This window comes from Carcharodon carcharias, chromosome 3 (assembly GCF_017639515.1).
Source record: "Carcharodon carcharias isolate sCarCar2 chromosome 3, sCarCar2.pri, whole genome shotgun sequence".
NCBI lineage: Eukaryota > Metazoa > Chordata > Chondrichthyes > Lamniformes > Lamnidae > Carcharodon > Carcharodon carcharias.
The window spans coordinates 210,941,922-210,967,736 of NC_054469.1; the positions used below are offsets into that span (position 1 = coordinate 210,941,922).

General features: G+C 44.1%; 1 protein-coding gene across 6 annotated transcripts in view; it reads left to right on the plus strand.

The window, feature by feature from the left end:
• LOC121275666 (FH1/FH2 domain-containing protein 3-like) overlaps window positions 1–25,815 on the plus strand; it is a 592,370-nt gene that overhangs the window by 381,721 nt on the left and 184,834 nt on the right. For all 6 annotated transcript variants that reach the window (XM_041183184.1, XM_041183185.1, XM_041183186.1 and 3 more), the window contains exon 7: window positions 20,067–20,178. In XM_041183184.1, the coding sequence (XP_041039118.1) occupies window positions 20,067–20,178 (112 nt within the window). The remainder of the gene's footprint in view (window positions 1–20,066; window positions 20,179–25,815) is intronic.

The window sequence follows — 25,815 nt, forward strand, 5'->3', positions numbered from 1 at the left end:
GATGAGGCTATGTGTAAGGGGGGGAAGGCATTCTGAGATCTAGCACAAGTGTGAAAACCCTCCAGCCCCTGTGCATCAAGTTGCTACAGGAACCAAAGCTGAGAAAACTCACTTTGAATATCACTATCCAGGGTATTATGTTGCTTTGCCTGGACTTGTTTTTACTATTGCCTTCATAGAGGTGTAACTGGGAGCCAGATTAATTAAGGGTTTTAAGGCTTATTATAGTAGTAATTAGACCTATGCGTATGCTTGAAATCTTTTCTTTTGTTAATACATGTTAAATTTAGTTTGTAGAAACTTCTAAAGTTGTGGTAGCCTTATTACTTCTGAATTCAGAGCACGCAACTCGAAATAACGTACAAGTTGTAAAACAGCTGTGACTGCATGATCAAGTTTCACTCATGGAATTGACCTGCCTGGTGCACACACCTGCCACATCATAGCAAATTGGGTGATCTTTGCAGGAAACATTTGAAATTCCTTGATTAGTTTGGAGTTGGTGAATCTTAAGTTTACGAGAATGAGAAGCACTTTGAATTCAGGAGTTGGTATGAGGTATTTTTAAAGTGGTGAGACTGCAAAAATGGCTGTACCTAGGGCTAAAAGTTTTTTGGAAGTAGAAGATATACCTCTGATTGGGTTACAAAATGTACTTAAGGGTAATTTAGCAAAGTTGGCGGATAGGTTGCAGTTGAGGTTACCTGTAGGGGCAACGAACGCAGACATAGTTGAGATAATAGCACAGCATTTAAAACTAGAAGGGATACTAGAAAGACCACTTTCTCCAGGGGGGTGAGTCAATTGAGTTGGCTAAGATCTAGTTGCAAGTGAAGCAACTTGAACATGAAAAGGAACTGAGAAAACCGAATTGGAGACGAATAAACAGGAAAAAGTCTTGGAAATGAAAAAAACTGCAGCTGGAGGCAGCAGAAAAAGGAAGTGAAAAAGAGAGATTATTTCAAAAAGAAATGGAAATGCAAAATCTTGATCTCCAAATGGAAAAATTAGCGATGGAGGAAAGAGGGAGGGAAAGAAACGGAGAGCATTGACATGGAAAGCAGGACTTTAAAAAGGCGACATCAGATGCTGAGGAAGGTTCTGGTGATGAAAAAACTTTTAACCTAAAACCCAGTGGGGAGATGTTTAAATTTATGCAAGCTCTTCTGGATTTTGAGGAAATAGATGTGGAGGTGTTCTTTATTTCATTTGAGAAGGTAGCTAAACAGATGAAATGGCCACAGGAAAACTGGACATTGTTGTTACAATTTAGGGTAGTGGGTAGAGCACATGAGGTTTATACTTCACTGTCAGAAAAAAATGTCAGTGGACTACAATGTGGTTAAAAAAAAAGTCCATTTTGAGTGCCTATCAGTTGGTTCCTGAGGCACACAGGGAGACACTTAGGAATATGAGAAAACAGTCTGGCAAACCTATATTAAGTTTGAGAAAGTAAAACAAGGTAATTTTGACTGGTGGATACAGGTATTAAAGGTAGAGGCACCATATGCAGCTCTTAGAGAAGGAATTCTTTTGGAAGAATTTAAAGGTTTAATTCCTTTGTTAGTGAGAACTCATGTGGAGGAACAGAGAGTTGAATCTGTAAGGCAAGCAGCAGAGATAGCTGATGATTATGAGTCAGTTCATAGAGCTAAACCTTTTTCTCTTCACTTTTTTAAATCAGAGAAAGATAGAAAGTGCGAAGGTGAATGGAAGGTGGGAAGTCAGGGAAGAGGAGTAGGTGGAAATTCCTGGGAAGTTTTTTCTTAGAATAAAAAAGAAGGTGCTGAGGGTAGAAGTGACGCTCGAAAATTGAAATGTTTTCATTTTAATAAAGTTGGGCACATGAAGTCAGTGTGCTGGAAATTACAGGGAAAATCTGTTGGGATTATTGGGATGCAGAAAAGTTCTGGAAGTAAAAGTACAGTGGGTTTTGAGGTTCTGGCACAGGAAAAGCCCATGGTTTGTGTACAGGTAAAACATGAAGAATCAGTGATAGGTAAAGAAGTGGGAATGTGTTCACATGTTACCCAAGGGAGTTCTGAAGAGCAGGTTGTAGAAATGTTTAAAGATTTTGTATGTGAAGGGGGAGTCTTTCCATATGTACAGGGCCGAATAGGTAAAGATATTAAAATTTTAAGAGGCACAGGGGCTAGTAAATCCTTAATGTTCTGGGATAGTGATATTTGTTGTTCGGAGGGAGTATTGCAGGAACAGGTGATAATAGTGGGGTTCATGGAGATGCTTAACCTATTCATTGTGGAAGGTAAATTTAAAGAGTAAGTTGAAAACAGGTGAGGTGATTGTTGGAACAGTGGAAAAATTGCCCATTGTAGGGGTTAAATTTATTTTATGTAATGATTATAGCTGGGTCACAGATGTGGGTGATACCTATGGTATTTGAGCATCATGTAGAGGTGTTTTCAACACTGATGTGTCTGTCCTTGGCTTGCTGCATTGTTCCAGTGAAGCCCAACGCAAACTGGAGGAACAACACCTCATCTTCCGACTAGGGACTTTATAGCCTTCCGGACTGAATATTGAATTTAACAACTTTAGGTCGTGAGCTCCCTCCCCCATCCCCACCCCCTTTCTGTTTCCCCCTTCCTTTTTTTCCAATAAATTATAAAGATTTTCCTTTTCCCACCTATTTCCATTATAAAAAAAAACCAACTAGAGCTATACCTTGAGTGCCCTACCATCCATTCTTAGTTAGCACATTCGTTTAGATAATATCACCAACTTTAACTTTAACACCTATGTGTCCTATTGTACTATTGTCGTTGACATCTTTTGATGATCTGCTTCTATCACTGCTTGTTTGTCCCTACAACCACACCCCCCCCCCCGCTCCACCTCTGTCTCTCTCTATCTCTCCGCCCCCCCACACACACACCTTAAACCAGCTTATATTTCAACTCTTTCTTGGACTCGAACTCAAGTTCTGTCGAAGGGTCATGAGGACTCGAAACGTCAACTCTTTTCTTCTCTGCCGATGCTGCCAGACCTGCTGAGTTTTTCCAGGTAATTCTGTTTTTGTTTTGCATAAACAGCATCCTGGATTGTTCCCAGATTGTGTGATGATAAGGTCATGGGCTCACAGGTTGAAACAGGAAGAACAGGAAGTTAAAAGGCAGGGAGAAGGTGTGGAAGAACAATTAGCTGACATAGATTTTGATAAGATTGTTCAGAAGGAGAGAATGGAGGATAATGCAGCTGAGGTATTTAACTCAAGGCAGTTGATGGATTACAGTAAAAGGATATGTGAATAAGATGGTTATATCAGACAGCTCACTCAGAAACAGAGGCAGCGTGTATTCCAGAATATTATTACCTTAATGGTAATATTTAATGAGAAAATGGTACAGCTGAAAGCGGGTGGGAAGTAAATCAGAATTACCTGGAAAAACTCAGCAGGTCTGGCAGCATCGGCGGAGAAGAAAAGAGTTGACGTTTCGAGTCCTCATGACCCTTCGACAGAACTTGCGTTCGAGTCCAAGAAAGAGTTGAAATATAAGCTGGTTTAAGGTGTGTGTGTGGGGGGCGGAGAGATAGAGAGACAAAGAGGTGGAGGGGGGTGTGGGGGTGTGTGGTTGTAGGGACAAACAAGCAGTGATAGAAGCAGATCATCAAAAGATGTCAACGACAATAGTACAATAGAACACATAGGTGTTAAAATTAAAGTTGGTGATATTATCTAAACGAATGTGCTAATTAAGAATGGATGGTAGGGCACTCAAGGTATAGCTCTAGTGGGTTTATTTTTTTTATTTTATATATAATGGAAATAGGTGGGAAAAGGAAAATCTTTATAATTTATTGGAAAAAAAAGGGGAGGGGGAAACAGAAAGGGGGTGGGGATGGGGGAGGGAGCTTACGACCTAAAGTTGTTGAATTCAATATTCAGTCCAGAAGGCTGTAAAGTCCCTAGTCGGAAGATGAGGTGTTGTTCCTCCAGTTTGCGTTGGGCTTCACTGGAACAATGCAGCAAGCCAAGGACAGACATGTGGGCAAGAGAGCAGGGTGGAGTGTTGAAATGGCAAGCGAGGTTTGGGTCATTCTTGCGGACAGACCGCAGGTGTTCTGCAAAGCGGTCGCCCAGTTTACGTTTGGTCTCTCCAATGTAGAGGAGACCACATTGGGAGCAACGGATGCAGTAGACTAAGTTGGGGGAAATGCAAGTGAAATGCTGCTTCACTTGAAAGGAGTGTTTGGGTCCTTGGACGGTGAGGAGAGAGGAAGTGAAGGGGCAGGTATTGCATTTTTTGCGTGGGCATGGGGTGGTGCCATAGGAGGGGGTTGAGGAGTAGGGGGTGATGGAGGAGTGGACCAGGGTGTCCCGGAGGGAGCGATCCCTACGGAATGCCGATAAGGGGGGTGAAGGGAAGATGTGTTTGGTGGTGGCATCATGCTGGAGTTGGCGGAAATGGCGGAGGATGATCCTTTGAATGCGGAGGCTGGTGGGGTGATAAGTGAGGACAAGGGGGACCCTATCATGTTTCTGGGAGGGAGGAGAAGGCGTGAGGGCGGATGCGCGGGAGATGGGCCGGACACGGTTGAGGGCCCTGTCAACGACCGTGGGTGGAAAACCTCGGTTAAGGAAGAAGGAGGACATGTCAGAGGAACTGTTTTTGAATGTAGCATCATCGGAACAGATGCGACGGAGGCGAAGGAATTGAGAGAATGGGATGGAGTCCTTACAGGAAGCAGGGTGTGAGGAGCTGTAGTCGAGATAGCTGTGGGAGTCGGTGGGTTTGTAATGGATATTGGTGGACAGTCTATCACCAGAGATTGAGACAGAGAGGTCAAGGAAGGGAAGGGAAGTGTCAGAGATGGACCACGTGAAAATGATGGAGGGGTGGAGATCGGAAGCAAAATTAATAAATTTTTCCAAGTCCTGACGAGAGCATGAAGCGGCACCGAAGTAATCATCGATGTACCGGAGAAAGAGTTGTGGAAGGGGGCCGGAGTAGGACTGCAACAAGGAATGTTCCACATACCCCATAAAGAGACAGGCCCTAGCTATGCCTGTCTCTTTATGGGGTATGTGGAACATTCCTTGTTGCAGTCCTACTCCGGCCCCCTTCCACAACTCTTTCTCCGGTACATCGATGATTACTTCGGTGCCGCTTCATGCTCTCGTCAGGACTTGGAAAAATTTATTAATTTTGCTTCCGATCTCCACCCCTCCATCATTTTCACGTGGTCCATCTCTGACACTTCCCTTCCCTTCCTTGACCTCTCTGTCTCAATCTCTGGTGGTAGACTGTCCACCAATATCCATTACAAACCCACCGACTCCCACAGCTATCTCGACTACAGCTCCTCACACCCTGCTTCCTGTAAAGACTCCATCCCATTCTCTCAATTCCTTCGCCTCCGTCGCATCTGTTCCGATGATGCTACATTCAAAAACAGTTCCTCTGACATGTCCTCCTTCTTCCTTAACCGAGGTTTTCCACCCACGGTCGTTGACAGGGCCCTCAACCGTGTCCGGCCCATCTCCCGCGCATCCGCCCTCACGCCTTCTCCTCCCTCCCAGAAACATGATAGGATCCCCCTTGTCCTCACTTATCACCCCACCAGCCTCCGCATTCAAAGGATCATCCTCCGCCATTTCCGCCAACTCCAGCATGATGCCACCACCAAACACATCTTCCCTTCACCCCCCTTATCGGCATTCCGTAGGGATCGCTCCCTCCGGGACACCCTGGTCCACTCCTCCATCACCCCCTACTCCTCAACCCCCTCCTATGGCACCACCCCATGCCCACGCAAAAAATGCAATACCTGCCCCTTCACTTCCTCTCTCCTCACCGTCCAAGGACCCAAACACTCCTTTCAAGTGAAGCAGCATTTCACTTGCATTTCCCCCAACTTAGTCTACTGCATCCGTTGCTCCCAATATGGTCTCCTCTACATTGGAGAGACCAAACGTAAACTGGGCGACCGCTTTGCAGAACACCTGCGGTCTGTCCGCAAGAATGACCCAAACCTCCCTGTCGCTTGCCATTTTAACACTCCACCCTGCTCTCTTGCCCACATGTCTGTCCTTGGCTTGCTGCATTGTTCCAGTGAAGCCCAACGCAAACTGGAGGAACAACACCTCATCTTCCGACTAGGGACTTTACAGCCTTCTGGACTGAATATTGAATTCAACAACTTTAGGTCGTAAGCTCCCTCCCCCATCCCCACCCCCTTTCTGTTTCCCCCTCCCCTTTTTTTTCCAATAAATTATAAAGATTTTCCTTTTCCCACCTATTTCCATTATATATAAAATAAAAAAAATAAACCCACTAGAGCTATACCTTGAGTGCCCTACCATCCATTCTTAATTAGCACATTCGTTTAGATAATATCACCAACTTTAATTTTAACACCTATGTGTTCTATTGTACTATTGTCGTTGACATCTTTTGATGATCTGCTTCTATCACTGCTTGTTTGTCCCTACAACCACACACCCCCACCCCCCCTCCACCTCTTTGTCTCTCTATCTCTCCGCTCCCCACACACACACCTTAAACCAGCTTATATTTCAACTCTTTCTTGGACTCGAACGCAAGTTCTGTCGAAGGGTCATGAGGACTCGAAACGTCAACTCTTTTCTTCTCCGCTGATGCTGCCAGACCTGCTGAGTTTTTCCAGGTAATTCTGTTTTTGTTTTGGATTTCCAGCATCCGCAGTTTTTTTGTTCTTATAGGGAAGTAAATCAGATTGTTATACCATTTGGATATAGAAATGAGACCCTGAGAATAACTCATGAAATTCCAATGGGGGAACATTTAGGAATTAGAAAGACACCAGCAAAACTACAAAAAACATTTTTATTGGCCTGGATTGCATAAAGATGTAGTCAAATTCTGTATAACATGTCAGCTGATAGCGAAGTTATGGCAGTGATTAAGCCAGCATTTGAAGTACCATTTACTAGGGTTATAATTGATTGTGTAGCACCCCTTCCTAAGACTAAAAGTGGAAATCAGTACTTACTGACAATAATGGATGTGTCTAGCAGGTGGAGGTGGGGTGGATTGCCCTTCACACTCAGATTCCAGGGCACTGGAATCGTCCCCTCCATCAGGAATGCCCAAATTGCCATCCCAATTTGTTCCTGGGGGCCACTCTGCCAATCTCAATAAGCTCCCTTCTCCACAGTGGCCGTGGTGTGCAAATGCAGAACCCCTTCTGTCATTGTCCTTTTCTCAGGCATTATGTGCCCTTTTCTCCTGCAGGAGCAAAAACGAGAGGGATAAGGCATCGCAGGATGCTAAGGCCAAAGCCATTGGCTCATTGATATAGGAAGCTGCATGCATCAGTGCTGCCAGGTCTTCAGCAGCCCTTTAGCTCGCTGAGGGGTCAGTAAGGGTCCTGGGTGCACACTCCTCTCATGTACAGGAGCAGCATGCGCCCTCGGGCTCCTCGGCGGAGGGTCTGCAGGAGGCTGAATACCCAGAAGCCTAACCTGAGGGCTTGGCATTGTACTTCCCTTGCCAGAGTAAATAGGGCCATTGAATCTTTTCCTGCACTGGACCCAGTTTCTGCGCATCACACTTCATCTGCTCACATCTATCCAGGCCAGCTTGGTTTGGGAGGGTGGCCTTCTCCAGTTGCCTTACAGCAAGAGGACTTCCCTTCTCTCCCTCACTGGCTCAAGGTGAACCTGCAAAGTAAGGGGCAGTCCTGCCCTGGTTTCCAGGCCTCTGCCTCTCCTGTTCCATGATTGTAGCTGCGATCCACTGAGTAAAATAACAGCCGCAGTTACGGCTGCCCTGGCCTATTTAAATCAGGCCTGCACGTGTTCAGTCCCGCCTCTAACCCTGACCCGCAGCCACTACCTGGCTGCCCAACGCCTCTCCCCCTGCCCAAACCAATTAACAGGCCAGCCCTGTGAAAAAAACAATGGGACAAAGGCAAAATACTGCAGATGCTGAAAATCTGAAACAAAAACCAAAATATGCTGGAAAAACTCAGCAGTCCTGACAGCATCTGTGGAGAGAAAGGCAGAGTTAACGTTTCGAGTCTGTATGGCTCTCCTTCAGAGCAGTGGGACCTGTGACTGCTTTATGCAGCCCCCTCGTGTCTCCCTGCCCCTCCCCATCGTTGTTGGTTCAGGACGTGGAAATGGTCCGGCCGTCTGTTTTCCAAACTCAAAAGGGAAATCGGCCCCGTGTCACATTCAGCCCCTTCACGTTTTTATAAGCTTTCTGGGCTGGCATGACGGTGATGGGGGTGGGGAGCCCAGTAGCTTGTAAACCATGACAGGCGATTGGGGCGGAGCCGCGTAACTTGCCAGTCAAGGGGTGTGGACCCCAGTAGCAACTGGGCTTTCTGGGGAGCCCGCCTATTGTTGGGCAATGAGGGAGCCCAGCACGGTCTCCGTAAGATCTGTTCTGCAAATCAAGGGCTGGATTTTGCCAGCCCTTTAGCGACTGTGCCGGGGGTGGAGTGGGGTAGGGTGGGGGGGAGGCGGAGGGCCTGTAAAATGGCGAGGGAAGGCAGGGTGGCGTGCCCACCACCTTCCCGCTGCCATGGCGTGTTGCCGTGGGAAGGTGGAAAACAGCCTTGCCACCCAAAATGGGCAACTTCAGGGGTCAGTCAAGGGCCTCTTCCTGCCGAGTGGGGAGACTTGGGGCTCGATGGGGGCTGGGGAGGGATTCTCCTAAATCGGGCACTCGAGCTGACTGAGGGGCCTTCCAGGAGCAATGGCTGCCAGGCGACAACACCTACCCCCACCCTCACTACCAGCACACCGGCCTGGCAGCTGCACAGCCCACTTACCTTTGTCCGTCTTCAGTTACCGATTTGTAAACTCTGTGCTACCTGAATGTAATATCCTCACTGGGACTCCCCCACTCTCTTTTTTCCCCCCCAAACTCTCACTACTTGTACTTTCTGGATGCGGTTCACAGATTTCCTCTGACAAATATCCAGCGCCAGTTACAATATGTTCAAGAAACAAATATTTCTGAAGTGCATCACAATTTACCCCTATTTAGATAACTTTCCGTCTCAAATTTTAAAATTGTGTTTTACCTTAGGGGCAGTGAAGGATAGTCTGCTCTCTTTGGTCCCCATTTGTACCTTATTCTTATCACCCACTAACAGGCCTAAAGCCCTGCGCTTAAGCGTAGAAGTAACAGAGCTAAAGATTGATGGGTGTAAAAATAAGAGGAGAGAGGGAGATTGAACTGGAAGTAACTGGGAATGTTACACAGGTAATTTCAGGAGCCAGCAAGTCCCATTTTTTTTTTGGATACAGTACTGTATGTGATTGCCATCTACTGTTGCAAATCACTCATTGCAAGCACTGTGTTCCAGTTCTACTGTGAAAAATAATCCTGTTTACCGATGTCTACGTTTTTAAGTAAGTTGCCTTTTGCCCACATGAAAATGCATCTTTAAGCCCTCTGCAAAGCATTATTTTAGGTGGGCATTTAATATGGTGGAGGTTGGAACAGAAGTAAAGTATGATCAGATCTGCTGAATCTGTGTCAAGGTTACCCATTTTAAATGCTAAAGTGGAGGATATCCCTGAGGAAGCCTGAAGATTAGAATACTAAGACCAGTGGTTTAAAGTACTGTAACTGCCTGGGGAGATGCTTTCTAAATTACTGTTCTTACCTTTTAGCCTGAGATTACCCTTCAGTGAGATCAGAAAGGATAGAGAAATGTCTGTGCCTGCAATATCTTTGAAAATCTCTCCTTAGCCCCCATCTATCACCTATTACATCCAGCTTCTCCTGCTCCACCCCCCTTAAACAGTATAAATTTCATCGCATTTCTACTTCCCGTTAGCTCTGAAGAAGAGCCCAGAACTTGACTCTGTTTCTCTCTCCACAGATACTGAGTTTTTCCAGCATTTTCTGTTTTTATATTAGAGAAATGTTTGTTTTCCTTAAAGAACTCTTATCTGCACATGATTCCTGATAAATGCTTAACATATTTTCCAAGCCTGTTAATGTGCGGGCTGGGTATGCATTTATTGGATCATTCTCTGATTGTTGTGTGCAATTCGGTTTCCTGGTCTAGGCAATATTTATACTTTGGGTAAATATTCAGTGGAGTTTCAATCAACTATCGGCCTGTGCAATTAACAGCTGTCGATGAAGGCGAAGCAGAGGCCAGCTTGAAAACCTTTGTAATGGGGTTCTAGAGTGGCCCTGTGTATTTATGTGCGAGGTCCAACTCTGCTTCTAATTCACGATCATTAAATACTGGCATCTGAGACTAGGTGAAAAGTCTTCAGGTGGTGACAAAGGGAATTAAGCAGCAACTTCAATTGATTTTTAAGTGTGTTTTTTGGGGGGGGAGATACATTGCCATAATTTGCTGATAACACTTAATAAAAAGTTGGTGCACGGTTTCCACTCACCAGCGACAGAAGCTGATCGCAAATCAAAAAAGACCACCTGAGTATTCTTTTAGCTGACCTGTTTAGAATGAACAAAGTTTGTTACTTTTTAAGAAAAGTTGGCAACTCAAAAGTTGCAATGGGAATGCTCTGGACTGTCTCAACAGTTCCTGTTGAGATGATGTAACTGCCCGCAGCGGTGTGTTTGCTATCAAGTGGTTTTCTAATCTTGAAAACAGTCAGAGATACAATGCATTATGGCTTTGCTTCCAGATCCCTAGGGAAAGTGTAGCCCCCGTAAAATATAAGTGTCAGTCTGATGCAGTCAGCTCTGCTGTACAGCCTGATAATGTGCACCCATTTCTGCCTTGATCCCAGTGCCCAAGATTCCACTTTGCTGTGCAAATGAAGTGAATTGGGAGCGCCAGCCGACTTTGGTTCTATTTAAAGTGGCTCTGCAGTTCTAATTCTGACCTACAGGTGGAGCGCTTGAGTGATGAGCCCTTGTTCTGGGGATTAGCCCACAATTCACAAGACCCTGGTTAATCCAATAGCAGCACTGATGCTATCTCATCTGGCTCAGAAAAGAAAAAGCTTTCAATAACATAGCCTCTCTGGAGGAAAATGGGGAGAAAAGAAGCTTAACATCTGTCATTGGGAACAAGGTTAAGAGTCTGTTAAAAAGGATGTAATAGCAGAGCATTTAGAAGTCCACATTCTGATCAAGCAGAGTCAGCATGGCTTCATGAAGGGGAAATCATGCCTGAAAATTTTATTAGAATTCTTTGAGGAGGTAACAACACAGGTTAGATAAAGGGGAGTCAGTAGATGTAATATATTTGGATTTCCAAAAGGAGTTCGATAAGGTACCGCACATAAGGCTACTTAGTAAGATAAGTGCCCATGGTGTTTGGGGTAGCATATTAGTATGGATAGAGGATTATCTAACGAATAGAAGACAGCGTTGGGATAAGGGGGGCATTTTCAGGATGGTAACCTGTAACTAGTGGAGTCCCACAGGGATTAGTGCCAGGGCCACAATTATTTACAACACATATTAATGACTTGGATGAGGGAAGTGAATGTACTATTGCCAATTTTGCAGATGACACAAAAAATAAATGGGAAGGCGAATGGTGAGGATGACACAAGGAGTCTACAGAGGGGTATAGACAGGTTAGGTGAGTGGGCACAAACTCGGCAGATGGAATATAATGTGGGAAAATGTGAGGTTATGCGCTTTGATAGGAAGAATAGAGGAGCTGAATATTATTTAAATAGAGAAAGATTGCAGAAAGCTGCAGCACAGATGGATTTGGGAGTCCTTGTGCATGAATCCCAAAAAGCTAGCGTACAAGTTCAGCGGGAAAGCAAATGGAATGTTGGCTTTTATTTTAACTCAGTGTTTCGGAAGGATCGGCAGGAAGGAAAAGGAGGTGGTGTAGCTTTGTTAGTAAAGGAAGAGATCAGTGCTATAGTGAGGAATGATATAGGCACTGGACGGCAAGAAGTAGAGTCAGTCTGGGCAGAAATAAGAAATAGCGAGGGAAAGAAGTCCCTGGTGGGAGTAAGCTATAGGCCCCCAAACAGTAGTTCAGCAGTAGGGCACAGTATAAACCAGGAAATACTGGGAGCATGTAAGAAAGGCGCAGCAATAATCATGGGTGATTTTAATATGCATATAGACTGGACTAATCAAATTGGCAAGGGTAGCCACAAGCGAGGGTTCATAGAGTGTATTAGAGATTTTCTTGGAGCAATATGTTGTGGAACCAACCAGGGAGCAGGCTATTCTGGATTTGGTTTTGTGTAATGAGATGGGATTAATTAAAGATCTCATAGTAAAGGATCCTCCAGGGAAGAGTGATCATAGCATGATAGAATTTCAAGTTCAGTTTGAGAGCAAGAAATTTGAGTCCCACAATTGTGTTCTGGTGTTAAACAAAGGTAACTACATAGGTATAAGGGCAGATTTGGCCCCAGCGGGCTGGGCAGGAAGACTACAAGGTAGGACAATTGATGAACAGTGGCAGATATTTAAGGAGATATTCAATTCCTCCCAAGTAAAATATATTCCAAAGAGGAAGAAAGATGGTAAGAGGGGGAAAACGCATCCATAGCTAAGTAAGGAAGTTAAAGATAACATAAAGGCAAAAATTAAGGCATATCAAATTGCAAAGGTCAGTGGCAGGCTGGAAGATTGGGAAACTTTTAAAGATCAACAAAGGGTTACTAAAAAAAAATAAAAAAAGCAGAGGTAAATTATGAAAGAAAACTAGCGCAAAATGTAAAAACTGATAGCAAAAGCTTCAACAAGTATATAAAAGGAAAGAGAGTAGCTAAAGTGAATGTTGGTCCCTTGGAGGAAGAGACTGGGGAGTTAATAGTGGGGAACGCAGAAATGGCAGAGACGCTTAATCAATATTTTCCCTCCGTTTTCACGGTAGAGGACACTAGTACCACCCCAATAGTAACAGGTAGTGCAGAGGATATAGAGAAGGAGGAACTTAGAACAATCACCATCACTAGAGAAAAAGTAGTGAGAAAACTATTGGGATTAAAGGGTGACAAGTCCCCAGGACCTGATGGCCTACATCCCAGGGTCTTAAAGGAAGTGGAAGCAGATTTAGTGGATGCATTGACTATAGTATTCCAAAATTCCCTGGATTCTGGAAAGGTTCCAGTGGGTTGGAAAAATGCTAATATAACGCACTTATTCAAAAAGGGGGAGACAGAAAGTGGGAAACTATAGACCAGTTAGTTTAACGTCTGTCATTGGGAAATTGTTGGAATCCATTATTAAGGAAGTTAAAATGGGGCATTTGGAAAGCCAAAATGCAATCCATCAGAGTCAGCATGGTTTTATGAAGAGTAAATCATGTTTGACTAATTTGCTAGAGTTCTTTGAAGATGTGACAAGCAAAGTGGATAATAGGGATCCTGTAGATGTAGTATATCTGGACATCTAGCAGGCCTTTGTTAAGGTGCCGCACAAAAGATTAATACACAAGATAAGATCACACGGAGTTAGGGGTAATATATTAGCTTGGATAGAGGATTGGCTAACCAACAGAAAGCAGAGAGTCGGGATAAATGGGTCTTTTTCTGGACGGCAAGCTGTAACTTGTGGGGTGACACAGGATTCAGTCCTTGGGCCCCAACCATTTACAATCTATATTAATGACTTGGGTTTAGGAATAGAAGGTACTATAGCTAAGTTTGCAGATGACACCAAAATAGGTGGGAAAGTAAGTTGCAAGGAAGAAATAAATTTACAAATGGATATGGACAGGTTAGGTGAATGGGCCAAAATTTGGCAGATGGAATTTAACATGGATAAGTGTGAGGTTATCCATTTGGTCAGAAGAATAAAAAGGCGACTTCTTATTTAAACGGAGAGAAACTTCAGAATGCTTCAGTGCAGAGGGATCTGGGTGTCCTCATGCATGAATCGCTGAAAGCTAGAATGCAGGTACAGCAGATAATAAGTAAGGCAAATGGAATTTTGGCATTTATTGCTAAAGGAATAGAGTATAAAAATAGGGAAGTGTTGTTGCAAATGTACAAGGCATTGCTGAGACCGCACCTGGAATACTGTGCACAGTTTTGGTCCCCTTACTTGAGGAAGGATATGGTTGCATTGGAGGCAGTTCAGAGGAGGTTCACTAGATTGATTCCAGAGGTGTGGGGCTTGTCTTATGAGGAGAGATTGAGCAGTTTAGGCCTATACTCACTAGAGTTTAGAAGGATGAGAGGAGATCTAATTGAGGTATATAAGATGCTAAAGGGGACAGACAAAGTAGACGTGGAGCGGATATTTCCCCTTGTGGGGCATTTTAGAATGAGAGGCCATGGTTTTAGGCTAAGGGGTGGTAGATTTAAATCAGAGATGAGGAATTACTTTTCTCAAAGGGTTGTGAATCTGTGGAATTCACTACCTCAGAGTGCAGTGGATGTTAGGACGCTGTATAAATTTAAGGAGGAGATAGACAGACTCTTAATTAGTAACAGGTTGAAAGGTTATGGGAGAGTGTGGGAAATTGGAGTTGAGGCTGAAATGAAATCAGCCATGATCATATTGAATGGCGGGGCAGGCTCGAGAGGTTGAATTGCCTACTCCTTTTGCTCTTCTGTTCTTATGTTCAAAGGGAATGGAGTATAAAAATAGGGAAGTCTTGCTAAAACTATGCAAAGCACGAGTTAGACCACACCTAGAATACTGTGAACAATTTTGGTCCCCTTATCGAAGGAAAGATATACTAGCATTGGAAGCAGTCCAAGGAAGGTTCACTTGGCTAATGATGGGTGTGGAGGGATTTTCTTATGAGGAGATGTTGAATTGGTTGGGCCTGTACTCATTGGAATTTAGAAGAATGAGAGGCAGTCTTATTGAAAAATATAAGATTCTTAGGGGGCTTGACAGGGTAGATGCTGAGAGGTTGTTTCCCATTGTGGGAGAGTCTAGGACAAGAGGGCATAATCTCAGAGTAAGGGGTCACCCATTTAAGATAGAGATGAGGAGGTATTTCTTCTCTGAGGGTAGGTTTTTTAAAATTCATTCACAGCACGTGGGCTTCACTGGCTGGGTCAGCATTTATTGCCCATCTCTAGTTGTCCTTGAGAAGGTGGTGGTGAGCTGCCGCCTTGACCTGCTGCAGTCCATGTGGTGTAAGTACACTCACAGTGCTGTTAGGGAGGGAGTTCCAGAATTTTGACCCAGCGACAGTGAAGGAATGGTGATATATTTCCAGGTTAGGATGGTGAGGAACTTCCAGGTGGTGGTCTTCCCATCTATTTGCTGCCCTTGTTCTTCTAGATGGTAGTGTCATGGGTTTGGAAGGTGCTGTCTAAGGACCCTTGGTGAATTCCTGCAGTGCTTTTTGTAGATGGTACACATTGCTGCTACTGTGCACCAGTGGTCGAGGGAATGAATGTTTGTGGATGTGGTGCCAATCAAGCAGGCTGCTTTGTTCTGGATGATGTCAAGCTCCTTGTGTGTTGTTGAAGCTGCACTTATCCAGCCAAGTGGAGAGTATTCCATTACAGTCCTGACTTATGCCTTGTAGATGGTGGACAAGCTTTAGGGAGTCAGGAGGTGAGTTACTTGTCACCTCTGACCTGCTCTTGTAGCCACAATATTTACATGGCTAACCCAGTTCAGTTTCTGGTCAATGGCAACCCCCAGAATGTTGATAGTGGGGGTTTCAGTGATGGTAATGCAAATGAAAGTCAAGGGGCAGTTGTTGGATTCTCTGTTGTTGGAGATGGTCACTGCCTGACACTTGTGTGGTGTGAATGTTACTTGCCACTTGTCAGCCCAAGCCTGGATATTGTCCTGGTCTTGCTGCATTTGGACATCGACTGCTTCAGTATCTGAGGAGATGCAAATAGTGCTAACATTGCGCAACCATCAGCAAACATCCCAACTTCTGATCTTAGGATGAAAGGAAGGTCATTGATGAGCAGCTGAAGATGGTTGGACTGAGGGCACTACCTTGGGAAACTCCTGCGATGATATCTTGAAGCTGAGATGACTGACCTCCAATAACAACAACCATCTTTATTTTGTGCTAGGTATGGCTCCAACCAGTTGAGAATTTTCCCCAAGAATCCCATTGACTCCAATTTTGCTGAGGCTCCTTGATGCCACACTTGGTCAAATGTGGTCTTGATATCAAGGGCAGTCGGTCACCCCACATTAGGAGTTCAGCTCTTTTATCCATGTTTGAACCAAGGCTGTAATGAGGTCAGGAGCCGAGTAGCCCTGGTGAAACCCAAACTGGGCTTCAGTGAGCAGGTTATTGCTGAGCAAGTGCCGCTTGATAGCACTGTTGATGCCCCCTTCCATTACTTTACTGATGATCGAGAGTAGACTGACGGGATGATCATTGGATTTCGGGTTGGATTTGTCCTGCATTTTGTGTACAGGACTTAACTGGGCAATTTTCCACATAGTCGGCTAGATACCCATGTTGTAGCTGTCCTGGAACAGCTTGGCTAGAGCCGCAGCAAGTTCTGGAGCTCAAGTCTTCAGAACTACTGCTGGAATATTGTCAGGGCCCATAGCCTTTGTAGTATCCAGTGCCTTCTGCCATTTCTTGATATCAAGTGGAGTGAATCGAATTTGCTGAAGGCTGGCATCTGTGATGCTGGGGATCGCCGGAGGAGGCCGAGATGGATCATCCACTTGGCACTTCTGGCTGAAGGTTGTAGCAAATGCTTCAGCCTTATCTTTTGCACTGATGTGCTGGGCTCCCCCATCATTGACGGTGGAGATATTTGTGGAGCCTCCTCCTCCAGTGGGTTGTATAATTGTCCACCGCCATTCACGACTGGATGTGGCAGGACTTAGATATGATCCATTGGTTGTGGGATTGCTTAGCTCTGTCTGTCACTTGCTGCTTATGCTGTTTGGCATGCAAGTAGTCCTGTGTTATAGCTTCACCAGGTTGACACCTCATTTTTAGATATGCCTGGTACTGGCATGCCCTCCTGCACTCTTCCTTGAATCAGGGTTGATCCCCTTGTTTGATGGCAATGGTAGAGTGGGGGACATGCCTGGCCATGAGGTTACTGATTGTGTTTGAGTATAATTCTGCTGCTGCTGATGGCCCCCAGCCCCTCATGGATGCCCATTCTTGAGTCCACACCTGCCACATTTCAACTGCTGCTGAAACCCTAATCCATGCTTTTGTTACCTCTAGACTTGACTATTCCAAACCTCTCCGGGCAGGCCTTCCATCTTCCATAAAGTTGAAGTCATCCAAAACTCTGCTGTCCATGTCTTAAAAGGCTTCAAGTGCCATTCACCTATAACCCCATGCTGAGTAACATACATTGGTTTGTGGTTAAACAACGCCTCAATTTTAAGATTCTTACCATTTATTTATAATCCCTCCCTCTGTAATCTCTGTCAGCCCCATAACTCTCCAAGATCTCTGTGCTCCTCCAATTCTGGCCTTTTGAGCATCCTTAATTTTAATCGCTCCATCATTAGCAGCCATACCTTGAGTTGCTTAGGCCCTAAGCCTGGAATTCCCTCCCTTAAACCATAGTGCCTCTGTACCTCTCTTTCTTCCTTTAAGATGCTCTTTAAAATGTACTGCATTGACCACCCTTTTGGTCATGAACAGCTCCTTTTGTGACTTGGCGTTAAATTGTATTTGGTAGTGCTCCTGTGAAGCACCTTGGAGCATTTCACTGTGTTAATACAATTGTTTTTCATAAAATCACAAGGAATAGGAGCAAGGGTAGGCATTCAGCCTATCGAGCCTGATGCCTTGTTCAATAAGATCATGGCTGATCTGGTTGAGGCCTTAACTCCACTTTCCAGCCTGTCCCACATAACCATCAACTCCCTTGTAGATTTAAAAACCTGTTTAACTTGGTCTTGAATATATTTCATGACCCAGTCCACTGCTCACTGTAAAACAGAATTCAAAACATTAATGACACCCTGACTAACTTGTTGGAGTTTTTTGAAGAGGCAACAGAAAAGGTCAATGAGGGTAATGCTGTTGATGTGTGCATGGACTTTCAAAAGGCATCTGACACACAACAGACTTGTGAGAAAAATTATTGCTCATGGAATAAAAGGTACAGTAGTAATATGGACACAGAATTGGCTGGAAACTAGGAAGCAGAGAGTAATGGTCATTGGATATTTTTCGGGCTGGAGGAAGGTTTGTAGTGGAGTTCCCCAGGGGTCAGTATTGGGACCCTTGCTTTCCCTGAAATATATTAATGATCTAGATCTCGGTGTGCAGGGGACAATTTCAAAGTTTGCGGATGGTACAAAGCTTGGGAGCGTTGTGAACTGCGAGGACGACGATGTGGAACTTCAAGAGGACATAAACAAGTTGGTGGAGTGGGCAGATAGGTGGCAGATGAAGTTCAGTGCGGAGAAGTGTGTGGTGATGCGTTTTGGTAGGAAGAACATGGACAGAAAATGTAAAATAAGGGGTGAAATTTTGAAGGGGGTGCAGGAGCAGAAAGACCTGGGTGTATATGTGCATAGATTATTGAAGGTGGCAGGGTCAGGTGGAGGGAACAGTTAATAAAGCATATAATATCTTGGGCTTTATTAATAGGGGCATAGAGTACAAGAGCAGGGAGGTTATGCTGAATTTATATAAGACACTTGTCAAACCTCAGCTGGACTATTGTGTACAGTTCTGGTGCCATATTATAGGAAGGATGTGAACACATTGGAGAGAGCACAGAAGAGGTTTACAGGAATGGTTCCAGGGATAAGAAACTTCAGTTATGAAGATAGATTGGAGAGGTTGGGACTGTTCTCCTTGGAGAGAAGGTGGCTAAGCAGAGATTTGATAGAGATGTTCAAAATCATTAGGAAACTTTACAGAGTAGATAGGGAGAAGCTGTTCTTGCTTGTATAAGGATCAAGAATGAGAGGGCACAGATTTAGTGATTTTTCAAAAGAAGCGAATGTGATGTGAGAAAAAACTTCTCACACAACGAATATTTTGGATCTGGAATGCACTACCTGGAATGCGTTGGAGGCAGGTTCAATCGAAGCATTCAAAAGGGCATTAGACAATTACTTGAATAGAAACAATATGCAGTGGTATGGGGAAATGGCACTAGGTCATAATGCTCATTTGGAGAGTCGGTGCAGACATGATGGGCTGATTGGCCTCCTACTTTGCCATTAAAATTCTGTGATTCTGTGAAAAAAAATCCTCTTCATCACTGTCTTAAATGGAAGACCCTTTATCTTAAACTGTTCCCCTAGCTATAGATTCCCTCAGACAGTGAAACATCCTCTCAGCATTTACCCTGTCAAGCCCCCTCATAATCTTATATGTTTTGATGAGATCACCTCTCGGTCTTCTAAACTCCAAGGAGTATAGGCCCAACCTGCTCATAAAGACAACTCCTTCATCCCCAGAATCAACCTAGTGAGCTTTCTCTGAACTGCTTCCAACGCAAATATATCCTTCCTTAAGTAATGTCCTGTACAGTTGTAGCAACATTCCATTTGCATACTTATTTGCTGCACCTGCATGCTAACTTTTTGTGATTCATTTACAAGGACATCCAGAGTGTTGCAGAGTACTCTCTACTGCAAAATTCTACACACACTCTCCATTTAAATAATCTGCTTTTCTGCTCTATCTGCCAAAGTGGACAACCTTACATTTTCCCACGCTATACTCCATCTGCCAAATTTTTGCCTACTTGCTTAACCTATCTAGATCCCTTTGAAGAATCTTTGTATCCTCCTCAAAACTTGCTTTCTTGCCTTTCTTTGTATCATCAGCAAGTTTGGCTGTAATAGAGTTGGTCCCTTATCCAAATTGTTAACATAGGTCATAAATATTTGATGCCCCAGACTGAATCCTGTGGCAGTCTATTCAATACAGTTTGCTAACTAAAAATGGCCCATTTATCCCAACTCTATTTCTTGTCTGTTAGCCAATCCTCTTTACATGCAAACACATCAGCTCCAACACCCCAAGCTCTTATCTTGAGCAGCTTATACCTTTCATGTGGCACTTTATCACATGCCTTGTTTTCGATTGGACAGAGTTGACAAATGATCAGTCTCTATTGGTGGGTCGTTTCCATGAATTCAGATTGATTTTTGGAGAAGTTACCTGTATTTTGTTTTAAAAGGCAGTTCTTTCGCCCATCATGAAGTTGGAGCAACATTTCTCGGAATAATCTTTTGTATCTGTTTCTCGTGTAGTTCCGCCTGGTGGTGAAGACAGCCCTGAAGCTGCTGCTGGTGTTTGTGGAGTACACAGAGTCCAATGCACCACTCCTCATCCAGGCCGTCACCAAAGTGGACCACAAGAGGGGTGAGTGCCTGTGCTTTATTTATTGTCAACTCCCCTCCCTGCTCAATCTTTTGGCTTTAGAACTATAGTAATTATTTGCAGCAATGTTCTGTTCGTTGTCAAATTGTCCATTGACACCACTGTGTCAACTAATGCTTCAGAGTCTATTTGCTCAGCAGACAGATCCTATTTAAACAGTACATTGCAGCAGTCTACAGTGTCTATTTAAATGGAATTCATGACTAATTACTGAAATCACTGTCCTTTACAGCAATGCGGTCTCCAGGCCTGATTGATGGGAGAATTAACCATTCTGGTCAGGAGTACTGGTGTCACAAAGTGCAACCTTCTTTGTCACATACAGTCAGAGGCCTTATTTAAACAGTGCCACCATGTACAGAATTGCAGCAGCATGCAAACAAAGAGCTATACAGAGAATAGTTGACAAACATAGTCACTGGCTCTGGTATTCCCTTTCAATAGATTTGCCTTTTTAAGCTAGTTACAAAGTCCCATATTTTGTCTGGCAGAGGGGACAGTTCAATTGTTCCAGTGATCTGATTCTAACTCTTGCAATGTTGAAAGAGGCAGATTAAATTTTAGGGACCGAAATTCAAATAGTGATTCCTGTCTATTGGTGTCGCTCTGGCTCTGGACTGCACACACTACAATCCTGTTAATGTTACAGCATCAGACTTTATATTCAGCTCTACAACTAGAGGGACAACTAGAGAGACAATGGGAGAACTTAACCAGACCTGGCAACTCTTCCGCATAAGTATTGATTTTGCCAGAGACCAAGGCCTATCATATAAGCAGCATATGATATTTTTGGTGAGCTTCACTGTCTTTAAAAAGGTAAAGAAGCAATCTGCATAGATTTCCTCTGGTTGCTAAAATATACTGCTTTACAAAATCGACTTCACCTGTTTTACACTTGCATTGACATTTTACTTGTTCACCTTTAGTGACTCCGAGGATGTATGTCACCCTGGAAGGGTGATGTGCACACTGTGGCCTGTGAAGGGCCTTGGGACATTTTATTGCATTAAAGGCACTATGTAAATACAAGTTGTTGCCTGGGCAGTGACCCTAGCTGCAGATCTTCCTGCAGGAACTGGGACAACTGTTGCCCCTCTAGTGAAGTACCCTCTTCCCGGAACTTCTCAATGAGATCCCCATGCACTCTTGTATGGCCTGTAAGAATTTGGGGAGCGTCTTGTGGGTTGCATCAACCTGAAATAACTATTTTACCTTCCTTTCCTCTGTCTTTTGCTGTTCCAACCCCTCTAATATAACTGTACATGAGGAAATGTCCATTGATATAGCTGTAATTCTTATCCAGAACTCTTGATCTCTGGATGAAGAGAGTAAAGTTTTGCAGTGGTCTATAGGCATGTAGACTGTCAGAGGTAAAGTGCAGAATGAAAAAAAAAACTTTGAAAGCTCTCTTGCAACTCCAACAATCACTGCTAGATGTTTTTAAAGGCTGTGAACTTCATATGACAATGCTTATCTTGGTATCAGAAAATTTTAATGTTCTTTCAGCCTTGTCTTCAGACCCCTCCACAATCTCACTCCTCCCTCTGTTAATAATATGTTAATTATATTGTTACACAGATTAAGGGCATTGACAAATTTAGCACTTTGAGCACATGGGGGCCTTCTGTGGCCAGTGGGCACCGTGGGGGCTGGAGTGTTTCATCAGCCCCCACAATAATGTTTTAATTTGATTCGATAAGTTTCCTTTCAGATGTTGTCTTTTGTTACAGTGTCCTTTTAAGGGCTATCAGTTCATTTAATTGGTTAATTTGTTAATTATTTTAGTTTACTGATATACTCAAAAGAGAATAAATACGGGGCAGCTGGGACACTGGGTGAGTGAGGGGAGAGCTATGAGACTGAACATTCAAAAAGCTCTCTCAGAAAGAAAAGCTCTGTGCCTTGGTTTTGACTTCACCAACCAGCCTGGATTCTATTAACACCCTATCTCCTCCTACAGTCCTCTGAGATCACTGCACTCCTCCAATTCTGACCTCTTGCACATCCCTGACTCCAGCATTGGCAACCTTGCCTTCAGCTGCCTAGGGCCTAGGCTCTGAAAGTCCCTTCCAAAAAGAAATTTCCTATCCTTCACTCTTTCCGACTTTAATTCGCAACTTAAAGCTTACCTCTTTAACAAAGTTTTTGGTCACCTAAGCCAATAGCCAGTTATGTGGTTCAGTGCATATTTTGTTTTATAATGCTCCTGTGAAAGATCCTTGGGACATTTTACCATGTTAACAGTGCTATGTAAATGGAAACTATTGTGGTTCTCTGGCTATCGTTCCATGAAAGCCTAGAACTTGTGCTTCCTACCCTCTGGTTTATCCTGGTTGAGTTCAAGGCATGGGCAATTGGGATGGTTTTTTCCCCCTGCTGCCTCATTAGTGAATAGATCCTAAATCCAAACACCAAGATTTGTTCATTTCGGTAGCTTAGGTTATTTGGAGCATGGATCAAAACCTTACAACATGTAAGTTACTCTTGGCACCGCACCCAATGGCACCGCACCCAATGGCACCACACCCAACGCCAGCAGCATTGTTGGGTTACTGAAAGCTTTTAGTGCTCACTGCCTGCCTTTTCTGTGCACACTGCCAAACTGCTATTCGGAGAAACTGTGTTCTGTGCATAACTTTGTTGAAGGATAATGATACGGTGATGGAAAGCATTTGTTATTTCAGTACTTCATGCATGCACTGTGTTGTGGCCTCTCGCTTATAGGGAAAAGAACTGGGGAATGGGATTAATTGGATAACCCTTTCAAAGAGATAGCACAGGCATGATGGGCTGCATGGCCACCTTCTGTGTTGTATGATTCTATGCTTCTGTGATTCAGCCAGTGCCTCTGGGGATTCTTTGCTTGATTGATGTCACAAGAGTTGTGCCATGTGTTTCTGTCAAACAGCAAAGCGAGCAATCCATGGTTGCAGGGAATCAGCTGCATTATCCCAATCTCCACCCTAGGCCTTGTGATGCATTTTGTCAAAATCAAGTGACTCATGTAGCTGATTTTCTCAGATAGGAGACTGTAACTTATCTGTGAGGTATGAATCTTGGCAAGCTTCAGCAGAGCAAGAGTTGTGGCCACAATTTTGTCTTTCATTCCGAACATAGCTAAAGTGAGGAAAATTCTGTGTCCAATTGCTGGCACTTTTGTTAAATGTGGCTCTGTAAGATGCTACTGCAGTTGAGCGAGTGCTAGTCACAAAGTAGGACCCTGTGCTCTGGGGCAGCCTCTGACTTCATTGCCTTTGAAGTTCCCACATCAAATGATTTCAAGGGTGTTAGAGGCTTAAATTGCTTCAGACCATCTTATGTATGTGCCAGTGTATCTCGATTTATCCTATTGAAAAGCACAGTGTAATGAAATGTTGAATGTAACAGTATCGTACAGGTGAGCAGCTACACATCGAGGGTCTGGTGCAGGCTCTAAAGTGATAATGCACGAAGGTCCTTTAGGCTTCTTGCTGCACTCCTAGATGGCTGGATGCACTTCCTAATTGTAACTATATAATATATAAATGATACTAGCATTTTAGATTCCATAAGTACTGGCGTAAACACAATAGCAAAGAGGTAATGAATAATTTCGACATGGCAATGGTTAGACCACAGATGGCCTACCATGTGCAATTTTGTTTTACATCTCATTATAGAAAGGCCCATTAAAATCTTAGAGAGTGTACAGTGTAGACTCACCAGAGAAAAACAGCTATACTTACTTATAGGGTATAAGGTATATATGAAAAAAGCTGAGTTACTAGTCCCATTCCTACAGGGGTTGAAGAAAGCTAACAGGCAATTTAACAGGGGTTTAATAATCAAGGATGGTTTTGATAGTGAACGAGAAAAAGATTATTTCTGCTAGCGGAGGAACCCCTGATGAGGGCCCATTGATATCAAATCTGTGCTGAGGGCTCATTGATATCAAATTCTAGCTAAAATCATGAGGAGAAAGGGTAGGAGTGAGTTCTTCAGTGATTGAGACCATGAAATTCGTTGTCACAGGGTTAGCTGAGGCAAAGAACCTTGCATCTTAAGGGAAAATTGGATGATTATTGGAAGCAGAGGGAGATCCAGGGCAATGGGGAGAATGTGGAGCATTGGGATTAGTTTTGATTTGCTCAATGGAAGCGCCAATGAGATGGGACGAATTGTCTCCTGTGCTGTAACTCTCAATTTATTGTATATGCAAGTGGCATCCATTCCTCCAATTGTCCCTGCAGCAAAGGAAGTGGGAGAGAAGGTGAATGGGGGATCCAGAAACCAAATCGGCAAAATAGTTGTCAAGCCTGAAGAATGGTGCTAAAGCAAGTCAAGTATACGTGCAAAGCAGTCCTATCTGTTCATGGGATGTGGTGATGCTGGCAAAGCCACGTTTTTTGTCCTTGAGAGGATGCTAATGGGATTTATTCTTGAGCCACTGCACCCTGGTGGTGATGTTCCCACAATAGTGTTAATTCTAAGATTTAGACCGGAATTCTGGGCCAGAATTTTACCTCCTGTGGGTGGATGTGTGCCTGACCCGATCGGGTGTAATCGCACGAGAAGACTTCGGGCAAGTGTCCCGACGTCATCACACACTCGCACGATATTTCGCTCGGCGGGCGCGCGCAGAAGTCTGAAGCACCTGCTGACAATTAAGAGGGCGATTAGGCTGAATAACAGCGCAATTGTCTCTGATTTTTCATGGCCTGTACAACTTTACGGTTGGTGGCCGAGCGAATCAGCCAGGCGGCCTTTACATTTTTCATCAAACCTCATCCAAGAGGGGATGAAATTTCACTGTTGTGAAATAGAATAAAAATAAATATCTGCAGACAACATTTTTATCAGCTATATCTTCAGGTGCTTGATTGTGATGCATGGGCTTTCCTTTTTTTTTGCAGATTTTTAAACCTTTATTTGAACATTTTCAGGTTGGCAACTGCCTGCCTTCAGGGAGCTTCCTTGCGGCGCTCACCCATGCCCAGTCTCTTCCCACCCTCACCCTAACAGCACTGAACGTTTCAGCGCGTGTTTTGCGCTAGCTGGCCGTTAATTGGCCACCCAACCTGAAATCGCGGTCAGGGGCCTGTTTCCCGGCCACTCCCAGGCCTGCAGATGGTGCACGCCCGCCAGGAGTAAAATTCAGGCCCTGGACAAAGGACAATGTGTTCAAGAATGCGAAGGGAAACCTAAAGGTGATGGTGTTCCAATAACTTTGTAGCTTGGTGATTGAGGTCTTGGGGCTCAGCAACGCACATTTATTTGATTATCAAGGAGTGTAAGACTTTTAAAAATAGGAGCTTAAGTATGTCACTTGGGCCTTCAAGCCTGCTTCACTGTTCAACAAGATTACAGCTTCTACCTCAGCCCTACCTTCCTGCACCATCTCCATTTGTCTTAAGGAGTATGTGCTTGCATCTCAGAGTCACAGGTCATCTGCAAAGTGGGCCATTGACAGTGCTGTCAACGTACTCGCCAGTAACCTGCCCGCTAATACTCAGCTTGCGTTTCACAAATTTCCAGACCTCATTATAGCCTTGGTCCGTAATGTGGTCAAAAAAGCTGAATTCCAGAGGCAAGGTGAGAGTGACTGCCCTTGACCACCTTTGGACCAAGTGTGGCATC